Consider the following 15026-nt stretch of genomic DNA (forward strand, 5'->3'; position numbering starts at 1 on the left):
TAGATATATTGGACTGCAAATTAAACAAATGAATGCAATTACCTTTTTATCTAGAAACATCATCTCTATGCTTCCTTCCTCCTTTGGATTTTTAAAACATGGTGGTTTCCACAATCGGGCTATTCTAACTTTAAGAGTAATTCTCTCCTTCATGGGTTTGACCTCTTCGATAAAATTATAAGCACATGTCATCTTGTTTTGGTAAATGACTGACAAATTAATCCTGATAATGTATGTGTGGATGAAACTATTTTTATAGTGTTGCTTGAGAAGTATTGAAGTCAGCAAGCAAATGTATGGAAAAGGATAAAAGACACAATTCTATGTCCCTAGTCAATAATGTATAATGTATCCTTGATTATAACCAAAATATGATTTAAAAAGTGCCCCTTGATTTTAGTTCATGCACCAGCTAATAAAGGAAGTCCAATGTATAACGTCATCGATCTTGTTCAATTTTTTTGAATAACAAATCATTTAGTATTTTCGATTGACTATATATGCTAAAAAAATAATAGTTATATATGCTAGGGAAAAAGATTATTCTAAACAGAAAGGCCTTATACAACAATATTGAAAACTAACACGATTAGGAATTCTTCTAACCGTGATGAATTAAATATCTATATTTAATAATGTTGAGTTATGCCTGGTGATTTTTTGGTTAATAAAGTAATTTCTATTTAATATTATATAATTTGGAAAAATTATTTTATACAGTCGAAACAAAAAATGTAACTTTTTTTTCCAATATTAATGTAATATTGAAAAAAGAAGAAGAATATTTTTCAAAACCATTGACATCATTGTTTAGCCAAAATCTACAATACCGAAAATTAATAAGAGTAGCGGTGTGGAAGTTGATCATTTTAATAAAAGTTTTTTTAATAATATTTTATTATTTACGTACAACATGTGACTATTTTAGAATGAAATTAATAATTAATAATATGAAATATAGCAAATAATAAAAGAAATTATTGTAGAAGATAGACGGGATTTATGATGAGAGCAATATTTGTTGAGCTATGTAGGTTAAAAATGTATTATTTATAGTACAAAGTCACTCTAGAAGCCTCCGTGTGCTGTAAATAATGATAGGAATAATGTTTCTAGAATAACCTAGTCTAGGTTAAAAATAAATTGATTGTAGATTGAAAGTTAAAAACTATGCCCTAAGTTGGTGAGAGAAAGACACGTGGATAGTTTGTGGAGGAGCTGACGTCAGCTGGGGTTTGTTTTAGTAATAGTAATGATTCTATGATCATTCTCACTCATTCTTGTTAATACATATCAAATAGTGTATGTACTCTAAGTGTTTGTGAAAATGCCCAAATGAAAATTTTGAGTTTTGAGTTCAAATGTTACTTACTTATGTGCTAACATTTGATAATTGAATAGGTTTTAAGGATGTGTGATCAACAACCCAAGAAACGAATGAAGTCACTCTTTACTTTCTACAAGAAAGTTAGTGATGTACAAGCACCTGCATCAAATATTCACGTGGATGATCAGCCTGATCCAGCTTTTTTTTTTTGACAAATGCAAGAAAATTTCATTAACTTGAATATAATACAGTCGGAACAAACCCCAACTGTCGATACAACCAGGTGGTAAAACAAATAACATGCTAAAAACAATTAGATGATTTGTTTCCTGATCGTTTAACAGATAGAATTCAAAAATTCCTGAAGCAAAAAACGAAATCAAAGACATCCTAAGCGATCCAAATTGAACCAAAATCTCTGGAAACAGTGATATCACAATTGACCATATCACATAAAAACTATTGTTAGCCCAATGTTCAGAAACACCAATCGCATAAATCGAGATTGGAGAAGTGGCACCACAGCTATCTACATGCCGGATACCATCTATAGACTTGCCGAAGGCACCCCAGCTATCTACATGCCGGATACCAGCTATAGACATGTCGAAAGTGTAAACCGTGAATGATGAAGATTGTGAAAGGTGAGCTCTTGCAATAATCACCACCGTCCCAGATTCGATACAGTTTTTGTAGATCACCAAAAATATCAAGAAACTCGTTTTCAACAGATCCAACACGAAATAAACCCAATCATGACTAAAGAAAAACATAACAAACACTCCAAAAGGAGAGACAAACCACACACTCCAAGAGGAGAGACACACAAACACCCAAAAGATTGGGTTTTATTGAAAAGAAATTAACGAGAATAAAAGATAGATAATGAAGGGGTTGGGGCTTTCCACCGGAGAAAACCAGTGGAAGCCCCTCGATTTACTTGAAAAAGAACAAACCCTAATGGAGGAGGAAGAGATGAGGGAGGCGGCTAGGAAGAGAACAGATCCAGCTTTTAATTCTTTGCCTATAAGTGAAGTGGAAATTCCAGTTGATATTCCAGAAGAGCAGTGTGTGAAAACTGATCCTGGGATACGTAAGCCAATTTGTAAATTTCCGGTGAATCAACAAGACCGTATTCGGAAGGAGTATATACAATTGGGTCCTTGTCAGCCTAAGTTGGAAAATTATCCACCAACATCTGATGGACGTGATAATCGTCATTTTCAATATAGATGGTTTTCATTATTTCCGTGGTTGAAGTATTCGGTAGCTACTGATAAGGTGTTTTGTTTACTTTGCTTTCTTTTTGAAAAAGATCCACCAAAGTCACCTATGTTCACTACTAAAAGATGTTGCAATTGGAGCAGAATGTTAGCCAGAAAGAAAGGAATCTGTGAACAACATGTTGGACAATTAAATTCTTATCATCAGAAGAATGTTCAAAATTGGGCTGCTTTGTCAAGAATTTCTCAGCAAATTGATAGAGTGATTGATAAGCTTCCACCAGAAATTGTAAAGCAAAACAGGTTGCGTTTAAAGACAACAATAGCAGCAGTAAAGTATCTTGGCAAACAAGGGTTGCCATTTAGAGACCATGACGAATCTCCAAACTCATGTAGTAGAGGACATTTCATTGAAATAATCAAGAGTTACGCAGGTATGAATGATGATATTGCGAAAGTTGTTCTTGAAAATGCTCCTAAACATGCCATGTACATTGCACCATCAATTCAGAAAGAGATTCTAGATATAATTGCTACTAAGATTCGAAACAAAATTCGTCAGGAAATTGGAGATGCCAAATTTTGTATCCTAGTTGATGAATCACTTGATATATCTCATAAGGAGCAAATGGCAATTATTATCGGATTTGTTGATGAAGAAGGTTTTGTTCGATAAAGGTACTTTGAAATTGTTAGTGTTAAAGACACTACATCTCTTAATCTCAAGAAACATATATGCCTTGTTCTTTCTACACACAAACTTCAAGTGCAGAATATCCGTGGCCAGGGGTACGACGGAGCTAGCAATATGCGAGGTCAGTTTCATGGATTAAAGACATTTTTCTTCAAGACTGTCATTTTGCATATTATGTTCACTGTTTTGCTCACCGACTACAATTAGCTTTGAATACATGTGCGATAGATGTCCCTGATATGCATATATTTTTTCAAATGCTAAGCTCCATTCTCAATTTTGTTGGATCTTTGTCAAAGCGTACCAATATGTTAAAAGATATTCAAGAAGCAAAACACTTAGAAAGTTTAGCAGATGGAGATCTTGAAACAGGAACGGGTCTTAATCAAATGTGTAGTTTGAAACGAGCAGGTATGACTCGATGGGGCTCTCACTTTGCTTCTGTAAATACTCTAGTTCACCTGTTTAAAGAAGTTACTTGGCTTCTTCAAAGTATGATGACTGATAAAAAACTTAGTGGAAGTATAGGAGGTGATGCAAAGGGTTTTCTTAAGGCATTAAGGACATTTTATTTTGTTTTTTGTTTGTTACTCATTAACAAAATTATAGGTATAACCGATTTACTTTCACAAGCTTTGCAAAGACAATCACAAGACATTGTTAATGCTATGAATTTAGTTTCAAGTACAAAGACACTTCCTCAAGAATTGAGAGAACATGGTTAGGATAGTTTTTTTCTAAGTGTCCATCAATTTGGTGAAAATCATGGTCTTGATATGCCTAATATGGATGCAGCCTATTCAATCGGGACCGGTCGTGGTTGTCAACAACGTGATTTAGTTACAAATGAACATCACTATTACTTTAAAATTTTTAATGTTATCATTAATGTTCAACTAATGGAGCTAAATGACAGGTTCACGGAGCAAAGTATAGAATTACTTGTTTTGAGTTCTGCATTGGACCCAAAAGACCAGTTTAAGAAGTTTGATATCGACAAGATTTGTGTACTTGCAGAGAAGTTTTATTTAGAAGATTTTGATGCATCAGAGGTACGAGCTTTAAGGTTACAATTAGAGCATTATAGGTGTCAAGTAGTTTCGCATAAATATTTTCAAGAATTATCTTCTCTTGCGCAATTATGTAGACAATTAATTGAAACAGGCTTAGCCAAGATTTTTCCCTTGGTTGATATATTGATCATTTTGGTTTTGACACTTCCTGTTTCTACTGCTGATACTGAGCGAGCATTCTCTGCGATGAAAATTATAAAAACAAGACTGAGAAATAAGATGGAAGACGGATATCTTTCAAGTTGTATGATGCTTCACATTGAAAAAGAATATGTCGATGATATTGATTCAGAGACTGTAATTAATCACTTCGAGTCCACAGGAGATCGTAGAGCTCAATTTTAAATGAGGTATCATGTACTTGTAGCTTTCTAGTCTGTTAGTGAAAAAAAATATTACGCTGGGTAATTTTTTTTTTTGGCGAGATTCGCCACTGATAGTCTGTGTCACCAATATTTACTTTTGTTTGGTTATTCATTTTCCTATCTACAGTATCATGACAAAAGAATTTAGATCAACATATACATAATAGTATAAGAAGTCACCAACAATAAAATCCTCTTAGTTATTGAGCATTAGCTTTGTTAGATATAATTGATGATTACTAATGTTCTTAAAGTTTGTTTTAGAACAGGAATCATCAGAGTTTAAGCTAGAAGCTGATCAGAGTTTAGTAAAGTCTGACAGAGTTTGATAAAGTCTGATCAGAGTTTACATAGTCAAGACTCGTCAGAGTTTACACGTGGAAAGAGCTCAGAAGCGGATATACTTCAAGGAAGGATAGAAGCTGAGGAGTGATTTGCTGACTATGGAAACTAAACAGAAAACTGGAGCAATCTTTGATTGATAGATTTATTAGCTGATTTATAGGATATCAAATCAGAGATTGATTTTGTAACTGTGTCTATATAAACACAGATTAGGGTTACTCTATATGAGTTGAGTTATCGAGTATATTGTTAAGAACCCTAGCAGCTCTTAGTGATACAATATAAATCACTGAGAGAGTTTTTGTAACCATCAAAGCTTTGTGAATATAAGAGTTTATTGATTTCAATTTCTTATATTGTCTTACTGTGTTACAGATTGTGATCACTATATCATATTATATAGTGAGTTTATAGGACCTAACAAGTGGTATCAGAGCCAGCTCTGTTAAGATTACTACAGTGAGATCTTAAACACAATCATGTCTGAAAAATCACAAGCTTCATCCTTTAGAGTTCCAATCCTTAAGGCATCTGAATATCCAGTCTGGAAAGAAAGAATGATCATATTCTTAGACTCTGTTGATCCAGAATACCTTGACAGGATTTATGATGGACCACATATGCCCACAAAGCTCTCTGTTGGGATTGCAGATGAACCCCAAAAGATGGTTCCAAAAGAAAAGAAAGATTATACTCCAGAGGACATCTCATCTATCAGTAAAGATGCAAAGGTGAAGCATCTGTTGCATAGTGCCCTTGATAATGCAATGTCTAATAGGGTGATTGGGTGCAAAACTGCTAAACAAATCTGGGATGCTCTGGAAACCAGATGTCAAGGAACTCAGGCCATTAAGAAAAACAGAAAAACAATCCTTACACAAGAGTATGAGCACTTTGACTCAAAATCTGGTGAGTCCCTGACAGATCTGTATGACAGATTTGTCAAACTGTTGAATGACTTATCTCTGGTGGACAAGGAATATGATCTTGAAGACTCAAACCTCAAATTCCTTCTAGCTCTTCCTGAAAAATGGGATTTGAAAGTCACTACAATAAGAGACAATCTTGATCTTGGAGAAATGTCTCTTGATGATGTTTATGGAAGACTGAAGACTCATGAACTTGAGATGGAGCAAAGGAGCAAACGACATGGAGGAAAATCAAAGTCTGTTGCTCTGAAAGTTCAAGAAGAAGCTGCTAAGAGCAAGGGAAAAGCTCATGTCACAAAGTCTGACATTGAGTCATCAAACTCTGATGACTCAAACTCTGATGTTCCCTCAGACTCTGAAGAAAGTGATGATGAGATGATGCAGTTAGCAGCATTGATGGTGAAAAGCTTCAAGAAGTTGGCCTACAAAAAGTTCAACAAAGGCAAAAGTTTTTCAAGGAAAGACAGAAACTCTGAAAGAGTTTATGACAAGAAGAACTTTAAGAAGAATGAGGGCAAAGAAGGGAAAGCTGGAAAAGCTGACAAGTATACCTGTTTCAACTGTGGTGAAAAGGGACACTTTGCATCTGAATGCAAGAAAGCCAAGAAGGAAAAAGAAAAAGCCTTTATCACCAAGAAAGGAAACTGGACAGATACATCTGATTCAGAAGAAGAAGTCAATTATGCTCTGATGGCAAACACTGACAACAACTCTGAATCTCCTGCTAAGGTACCTCATTCTACTCTTGCCTTTGATACTGAAGATATAACTGAGTTAAGATTGTTTCTTAAAACTTTACATATCAGCTTTAGAGATCAGACTTTAGAAAATGAAAGATTAAAATCTGAAACTCTGAGTGTAAAGAAAAGGAATGATTTTCTAGAAAAAGAATTAGTTCAGATGTTGGAAGTTCAAAAAGAAAGAGATGATGCTGTCATTGTCAAAGATGAATTATCAAAGAGGTATGCATCTCTTCAATCAGAACTTGCTAAGGAAAGGGAGATCATTAAGACATGGACTAATTCAGGCAAAACCACTCAGGATATCTTAGGTAGTGGAAACTGGAAGAAGGGACTAGGTTACACTGATAACTCTGAAGCTGAGTCATCAAAAACAGAGTTTGTTAAAACTCAAAAACCTAAGGTTAAGCCTGTCAAATTTGTTGTTGAATCCTCTAAGTCTAAACAGAGTAGACCAAAATCAGAGATTAACAAAAATTTAAAATCTGCTAAGCCCAAACAGGTTAACATAGGACTGATGACTCAGAAACAACTTAAACACAGGCTTAAAGAGGTAAAGTCTGATGACAAAAACAAGGAGCCTAGGAAAAATAGGAATGGCAAGATTGGTATAGACAAGAGTAATAACTACATGCCTGTTCCAAATGCACCTAGGAAGACATGCCATAACTGTGGTAATACTAATCATCTTGCTAATTTTTGCAGGAAGAACAAGGATATTAACTCTTTACCTACAAAGTCTGGAGTTAGAAAAAGTAGTATTAGATATAAACCACAAGATCCATGTTTTCATTGTGGTAGTTTATGGCATTCTATTTATACTTGCAAAGAATATCATAGTTTGTATTATGATTATTATCAATTGAAACCTTCTTTAAAGGTTAATAAAAACTCTGCAAGTACAAACTCTGTTTCCAGTACAAACTCTGTTGCAAAGTCTGTTAGCTCAAACTCTGATAATAATACCGCTGCAAAAGCTAACAAACTTAATAAGGCCAAGGGATCCAAGCAAGTCTGGGTCCTTAAAACTAACAATTAGTGGTCTTTGTGATTGCAGGGCAACAGGAAGAACATTCTAGTCTTGGACAGTGGATGTTCAGGTCACATGACTGGAAATAAGGCCCTGCTATCAGAGTTTATGGAGAAGGCTGGCCCAAGTGTTTCTTATGGAGATGGCAACATAGGAAGGACTCTGGGATATGGCAACATCAATCTTGGAAATGTCATCATATCAAATGTAGCTCTTGTTCAAGGGCTGAAACACAATTTACTCTCTGTCAGTCAGATCTGTGACAGAGGATATCATGTTGATTTCTATGAAGAACACAGTGAGATAGTAAGCAAGTCAACAGGCAAAGTGGCAGTAACTGCTCACAGACATGGGAATATTTATGAAATCCACTTGCCTACAAACTCTGAAGGAAAAGCAATTTGCTTGTCTACAAGGATCTCTGCAGAAGAAAGTTGGAAATGGCATAAGAAGCTCTCACACCTGAATTTCAACTCCATAAATGAGCTTATAAAGAAAAAGCTTGTGAGAGGACTCCCTGAATCACTACTTACATCTGATGGATTATGTGATTCATGTCAAAAGGCCAAGCAGAGGAAGACATCTTTCAAGAGTAAGACTGAATTCTCAATAAACAAACCATATCATCTTCTACATGTTGATCTATTTGGACCAGTCAATGTACCATCCATTGCAAGGAAGAAATATGCTCTTGTCATTGTTGATGAGTATACCAGATACACTTGGGTATATTTTCTTCACTCTAAAGATGAAACAGCCTTGCATCTGATGGATCATGTGAAACAACTGGATCATGGATCTGAAGACAAAGTGAAGATCATTAGAAGTGATAATGGAACTGAGTTCAGAAATTCAACAATGGAAGAGTTCTGCAAAGAAAGAGGTGTAGTGCAACAATTCTCTGCACCTGGTACACCACAGCAAAATGGTGTAGTTGAAAGGAAAAACAGGACTCTTATAGAAGCTGCCAGAACTATGCTTGATGAGGCTAAATTGCCTACTTATTTCTGGGCAGAAGCTGTTCAAACAGCCTGTTTCACTCAAAATGCAACTTGATTAATAAGCATGGCAAGACCCCATATGAGATGGTGAAGAAAAAGAAGCCAAATCTGAAGTATTTTCATATATTTGGGTGCAAATGCTTTGTATTGAAGACTCATCCAGAACAGCTTACCAAGTTTGATTTAAAAGCTGATGAAGGTATTTTTGTAGGTTATCCTCTGGTAACAAAGGCCTACAGAGTCTATAATCTGAGAACCAAGGTGATCATGGAATCCATACATGTGTCATTTGATGACAAAAGTATTATGGGCTTAGCAGATATGGATGATCATGAAGAACTGCATTTTGAAAATGAAGAAATATTCTCTGATTCAACAAACTCTGATGAACAGTCAAACTCTGACTGTGACCAAAATACAGCAAACTCTGGTGAAACTTTACAAGTTCATAATGATGAAGCAATTGCTGAGGGGGAGCATCAAAAAGTACCAGACTCTACCCAAGACTCATCAGAGAATGCTGACTCAAACTCATCAGAGAATACTGATTCAAACTCTGATAGCACAATTTTAGGGGGAGCTACAGAGAATAATCAACAGAATCAGGAGAGCATGGATCAAGGGGGAGGATCCAATGATGAAAATGGTCAACTTCCACATGCTAGGAAGTGGACAAAATCTCACACACCTGATTTAATAATTGGCAATCCAGAAGCAGGTGTGCAAACAAGGACAGCTACAGCAAATGAGTGTTTACATCATTGCTTTCTGTCACAAACAGAACCTAAAAAGGTGGAGGAAGCTCTTCAAGATGCTGATTGGATACAAGCAATGCAAGAAGAGCTAAATGAGTTTGAGAGAAACAAAGTATGGACCCTAGTACCAAGACCTAAAGATAGATCCATAGTTGGTGCAAAATGGGTGTTCAGAAACAAAACTGACAGTGAGGGTGTCATTACAAGGAATAAAGCAAGGCTTGTGGCAAAAGGGTATTCACAACAGGAAGGTATTGATTATGATGAGACATTTGCTCCAGTTGCAAGATTGGAGGCAATCAGAATCTTTCTGGCCTATGCTGCTCACAAGAAATTCAAAGTATTTCAGATGGATGTCAACAGTGCTTTTCTAAATGGAAAACTGGATGAAGAGGTATATGTTGAACAACCTCCAGGATTTGTGGATCCAAAACATCCAGACTATGTCTACAGGTTGGACAAAGCACTTTATGGACTAAAGCAGGCTCCAAGGGCATGGTATGAAACTCTGGCTCAATTTCTTCTTGAAAGTGGATTTACTAGAGGTACCATAGATAAAACCCTGTTTTATTTGAATCATGGTAATGATCTGCTTTTAGTTCAAATCTATGTTGATGACATTATTTTTGGCTCCACTAATGCTAAACTCTGTCAAAGATTTGCCAAGCTCATGCAGTCTAGATACCAAATGAGCATGATGGGGGAACTCAGTTATTTTCTGGGTTTACAAGTTAAACAGACTGAAGATGGGATTTTTATAAATCAAGCCAAGTATACCAGAAATCTTCTGAAGAAATTTGGTATGCAAGACAGTTCAGCTGCAACCACTCCTATGGCAACAGCAACCAAACTAGACAAAGATACTGGAGCATCAGTGGATATCACAAACTATAGAGGAATGATTGGATCTTTGCTTTATCTGACTGCAAGTAGACCAGACATCATGTATGCCACATGTCTATGTGCAAGATTTCAGGCAGATCCAAGAGAGCCTCATCTGATTGCAGTAAAGAGGATATTCAGATATCTCAAGGGAACCACATCATTGGGATTATGGTATCCAAGAGAATCAGATTTTAGTCTAATTGGATACTCTGATGCAGATTTTGCAGGTTGCAAAATTGACAGGAAAAGCACAAGTGGGAGTTGTCAATTTCTGGGTGGAAGACTTGTTTCTTGGTATAGCAAGAAGCAAAAGTCCATTTCAACATCAACAGCAGAGTCAGAGTATATAGATGCAGGCAGCTGCTGTGCTCAGATTCTTTGGATGAAGAATCAACTTTTGGACTATGGGTTATCCTTTTCTAAAATTCCTATTTATTGTGATAACCAAAGTGCTATTGCTATGACAGGAAACCCAGTTCAACATTCTCTGACAAAGCATATCAGTATAAGATATCATTTTATACGGGAGCATGTGGAGGAAGGAACCATTGAACTTCACTTTGTTCCTACTGAACAGCAGCTAGCAGATATATTCACCAAACCACTAAGTGAAGCAACCTTTACTAGACTGGTGAATGAGCTAGGAATGATATCAGGAACTGAGTAAACATAATGGTCAGATCTTTTAATTTTAAATTGTCAAATTACCATATGTATTGCTCACACATTGGCCATGATATACTCTGTTTGTTAAAATCTGATGACATTCTCTGATGATATACTCTGTGTGCTATACTCTGATAATATTCTCTGATCGTCATTCTCTGACGATATTCTCTGATATGTGTAAACTCTGAATCTTGATTAATGATCTCATTCTTATTTCTCTGAGACAACTAACCTGTGAAGATATTATGAAGCATGATCTGAATTAGTAATCATGAATCTCAGTTAAGTTCTTTAATCTTGATCTCAATTTTGTGCTACTATTTTACCCTATATGCATGTTGATATCATTGAGACTCTATTACTTCACATATCTTAATTATAAGTGAGACTGACTAATTTGCATTTTCTCTCAGAAAATTAGACAGTGATTACAAACTCTGATGCTCTATAAATACCCCTGGAAATAAGCATGGTACTCCTTTGAGATCTTAGATATATGACAGTGACTGGGAAGACCCAAACACTTACTGGTATTAAGTAATTGCCAAGATTCTGTAATCTATGGTGACCAGTCACAATCTCTGATTACTGGAGAAATACTGTTGCAAAATAATATTTAAAGGTCGTGATTCATTTACACTGAAAAGCGTCCTGTAAAAAAAAAAAAAAAAAAAAAAAAGGGGTTGGTTTATTTTATATGTTTCTCCATCAGAGTATATCTTTTGTCTATGTCTTGAGAGTTTAAATAAATTATTCTTGTCTACCTTATAATTACGAAATTGTGAAATTCTCTAGTCTCTGATTTAATATGTTAAATCACACACATTATGTCACAAGCACATTATTGAGCTATGGATTTTATGACAAACTCTGATTTATTGATGAATATTCTGAAAATTATGTCTTTATTCTGAGGTATTTAGAATTTATTTAAATCTCAGAGTTTAATATTCGAGGGATTTAATCTTGATTTTCTAAATTCTTATACACTTTCAGGAGTTCAAATTTTCAGAGAATATGAAGGGAGTATTCCAAACGGGTGTATTGTTAGTGGGTTTACATCATAAACATTTTAATAGGAGAACGTGTAATCAGCATTTATAACTGCACATGTTTTACTGCGCTCATGATTATTACTCTCTTTTCTCCATCCCACTAACTCTTATCTACCAGTTAAAATCTGACAGGTGTCCAAGTGAACAAAGAGCCATGCGTGTACAACTACACAAAATCTGAAGGGTTTATCACATCAGATCTTAATTCTTATCATTCACTTATACACTTATTCACTTATACTCTTACACATACTCTCTCAACAAACTCTTGCTCTCTTCTCTCTGATATTCAAATTTTCTCACACACACTTCCTCAAACACCTTCTTTCTTAAACTCTGTTCTAATGGCCACTACAGCATTCATCTTTGCAGGTGTGGAATTTGTCACCAATAACCATGCTGCTATCCTAAACACTGCCGACGCTCCAAGGATTATCATCCTATGCAGCAATTTCTGGCACAGAGTGCCATTGCTACCGCTCTCACAGCTCCTGCCAGACTCTCAGGAAGCCAGATCATAAACTTCTGGAGGACGGGTAAGTATGACAATGGTGGTGAAGATGGATCACCATCGATTGTGTTTTCATATGAAGACGAGGAGTATTTTGTTACTCCAGCCACAGTCAGAACTGCTTTCAATCTGCCAGAGCTCGACACTGCTTATATCACAAATAGAGATGCAAATCTGAGAACAATGATGACTGATCTGGGCTACAGTGAATCACTAGACAAATTGGGACAACTAAAGCGCCCAGGGCTCAGAAGAGAATGGAGTTTCTTTTTCGACTGCATCACCAGGGCATTTCAAAAGAAGTCTACAAACTGGGATGCTATTCCAATGGACATGCTGCAGATTGGGTATTCTCTGATCTACTCTACTAATTTTGATTTTGGTAGATTAGTTCTTAGAAATATTGGTGAAAGAATGCATGAGAATAGACAAGTCATATATTTCTCAAGATTCTGTCAATTATTGTTTAATGCAACTGTTGGTGAGGTAGATTTTGGTGTTGATGATGAAATCAAGCCATTCAGGCTCCATAAAAGAGTGTTTAAGGACCTCATCTCCAAGGATGAGAAGTATCCAATTCAGAGACCTCTTCTGATTCCAGCTCAAGTTAGAGCTAGGATGGACATGCCCCCAGTACAACAACCACAACAACCTCAACCTCCAGTCTCTCCTACAATCCCCAAACAACCCAGAACTTCTGCATCCAAGTCCAAAAGGGCTGCAAAGTCTGATGCAGCCCCTTCTACTGCCAAAAGAACAAGAACCTCTGTTGCTACACATGTTCTGAAACCAAACACTGATGAGCAAACAAACACTGATGAGCCAGTAAACTCTGAGGCTCACCTAAACTCTGAGGCTCATTTAAACTCTGACCCTCAAGTAAACTCTGAGACTCCTGTCCACACTGAAGCTGCTTCTCCTCAAAAGCAGAAAAGAAGAAGACTGGTTGCAGCTTATGACTATGAGGATCTTGAACCTGTACATGCCGTAAACTCTGAACCTACTCCTACAACAGCCTCTGAACCTGTTCAAGCCAGTCCTCAGAAGCCAGCCAGATTCAAAAGAAGGGCTCAAAAGCCTGCAAGAGCAAAAGTCCCAATCACTGAAATCACAGATTTCACTCTTGAGGAAGAGCAAGCACCATCCACCACTCTACCAGAACCTTCTCAAGCTCTGATGGTACTTCCTCTTCAGGCTGTCCCAATCTCTGATGGTGCTACAGTATCTACTACATCCTCTGAAGCAGATGAAGAAATAAAGTGTGATGAGCCAGTTACAACTGAAGCTGGAGCAAATATGTCTGATCCTCAAACTCCATTATCTGATCATGGTCCAATTCCTCAATCTCCAATGAAAATTCCAGAGGGTGCCATAGTTCATGATACAGCTCCAGAAAACTACAGGTCTGATGTAGTTGATGAATCTGACAAAGTAGCTATGGAAGCTCTACAGTCTCTTGCTCAGACTGGTGAAGAGCCTAGCAAATCACAGTCTGAAGCTCAAGAAAAATCTGGTCAAAATACTGTTGAGAAAGTTGCTGATCCTGCATCTAATAATGATGAGGATGATGAGAGCTCAGATGATGACAATGATGACAATGATAATGAAGGTCCTCAGTCACATCTACAACAAAAGTGGGAGTCTACTAGCCAGTACAATGCCAGGCTACAAACTCTGAACACAGACTCTGAGCCACTTCCCAGGGATCTTCAGGTTGATCCACCAAATGAAGTCTGGGATAAACTCTGGTTGAGCCACCAACATTCTCTGGAGCCAGCAAAAGCTGAAAATTTTCTCTCTATGGCAGAGAATAAAATTTCAAACTCTGATGTTATGTCAAGCCTCAAAGGCACAATTCTCTATCTGAAGACATTTCATCCTGCTCATGCCCAGACATCTAAATCAATAGATGGTCTAAGAACAGAGGTGGCAAATATCAAGGAAACAAATGACATGGAAAAGAAAAGGACCATGCTACCTCTGAAAGAAAATGTACAGAAGCTGGTGACTGCAAATGAATCTCTGGACAAAAGGATGACCATGATTGAATCAACTCAAGAAAAGATGTCCAAGCAGCTTGAAGCCATCCAATCTTCACTTTCTCTGATCACATCAATTCTGATTCCTGATGAGGATGATGTCAAAAAGGGGGAGAGAGTAGCTAAAGTCAAATGCAAGTCTACTACTCAAACTCTGAAAAGAAAGAAGAAGGATGATGATGATGATGATGTGGATGACTTCACAAAGCATAAGAGATTTCAAGCAGGGACTGGTGGAAGAGTTTCAAACTCTGACAGTCAGAAACAATCTAAGCAAAGCACAAAGTCTGCTCCAACTCACAACATCACATCTGGATCTAAGCAAAGACCAGTGACTGGATCAGACAAACCCATGACTGATGAAGAGCTTGCTAGATTAATTTTT

General features: G+C 36.7%; 2 protein-coding genes across 2 annotated transcripts; both read left to right on the forward strand.

The window, feature by feature from the left end:
- Positions 1–2212: 2212 nt before the first annotated feature.
- On the forward strand, positions 2213–3226 carry LOC108219419 (uncharacterized). The gene has a single exon (XM_017392871.1). It carries the CDS (start codon positions 2213–2215, stop codon positions 3224–3226), a length of 1014 nt encoding a protein of 337 aa, XP_017248360.1.
- Positions 3227–3552: 326 nt separating this feature from the next.
- LOC108219412 (uncharacterized) lies at positions 3553–4662 on the forward strand. Its single transcript, XM_017392858.1, has 3 exons — positions 3553–3655; positions 3854–3964; positions 4040–4662. Exons 1-3 carry the CDS (start codon positions 3553–3555, stop codon positions 4660–4662), a joined length of 837 nt encoding a protein of 278 aa, XP_017248347.1.
- The last annotated feature ends 10364 nt before the right edge of the window (positions 4663–15026 follow it).

Source organism: Daucus carota, chromosome 1 (assembly GCF_001625215.2).
Source record: "Daucus carota subsp. sativus chromosome 1, DH1 v3.0, whole genome shotgun sequence".
NCBI lineage: Eukaryota > Viridiplantae > Streptophyta > Magnoliopsida > Apiales > Apiaceae > Daucus > Daucus carota.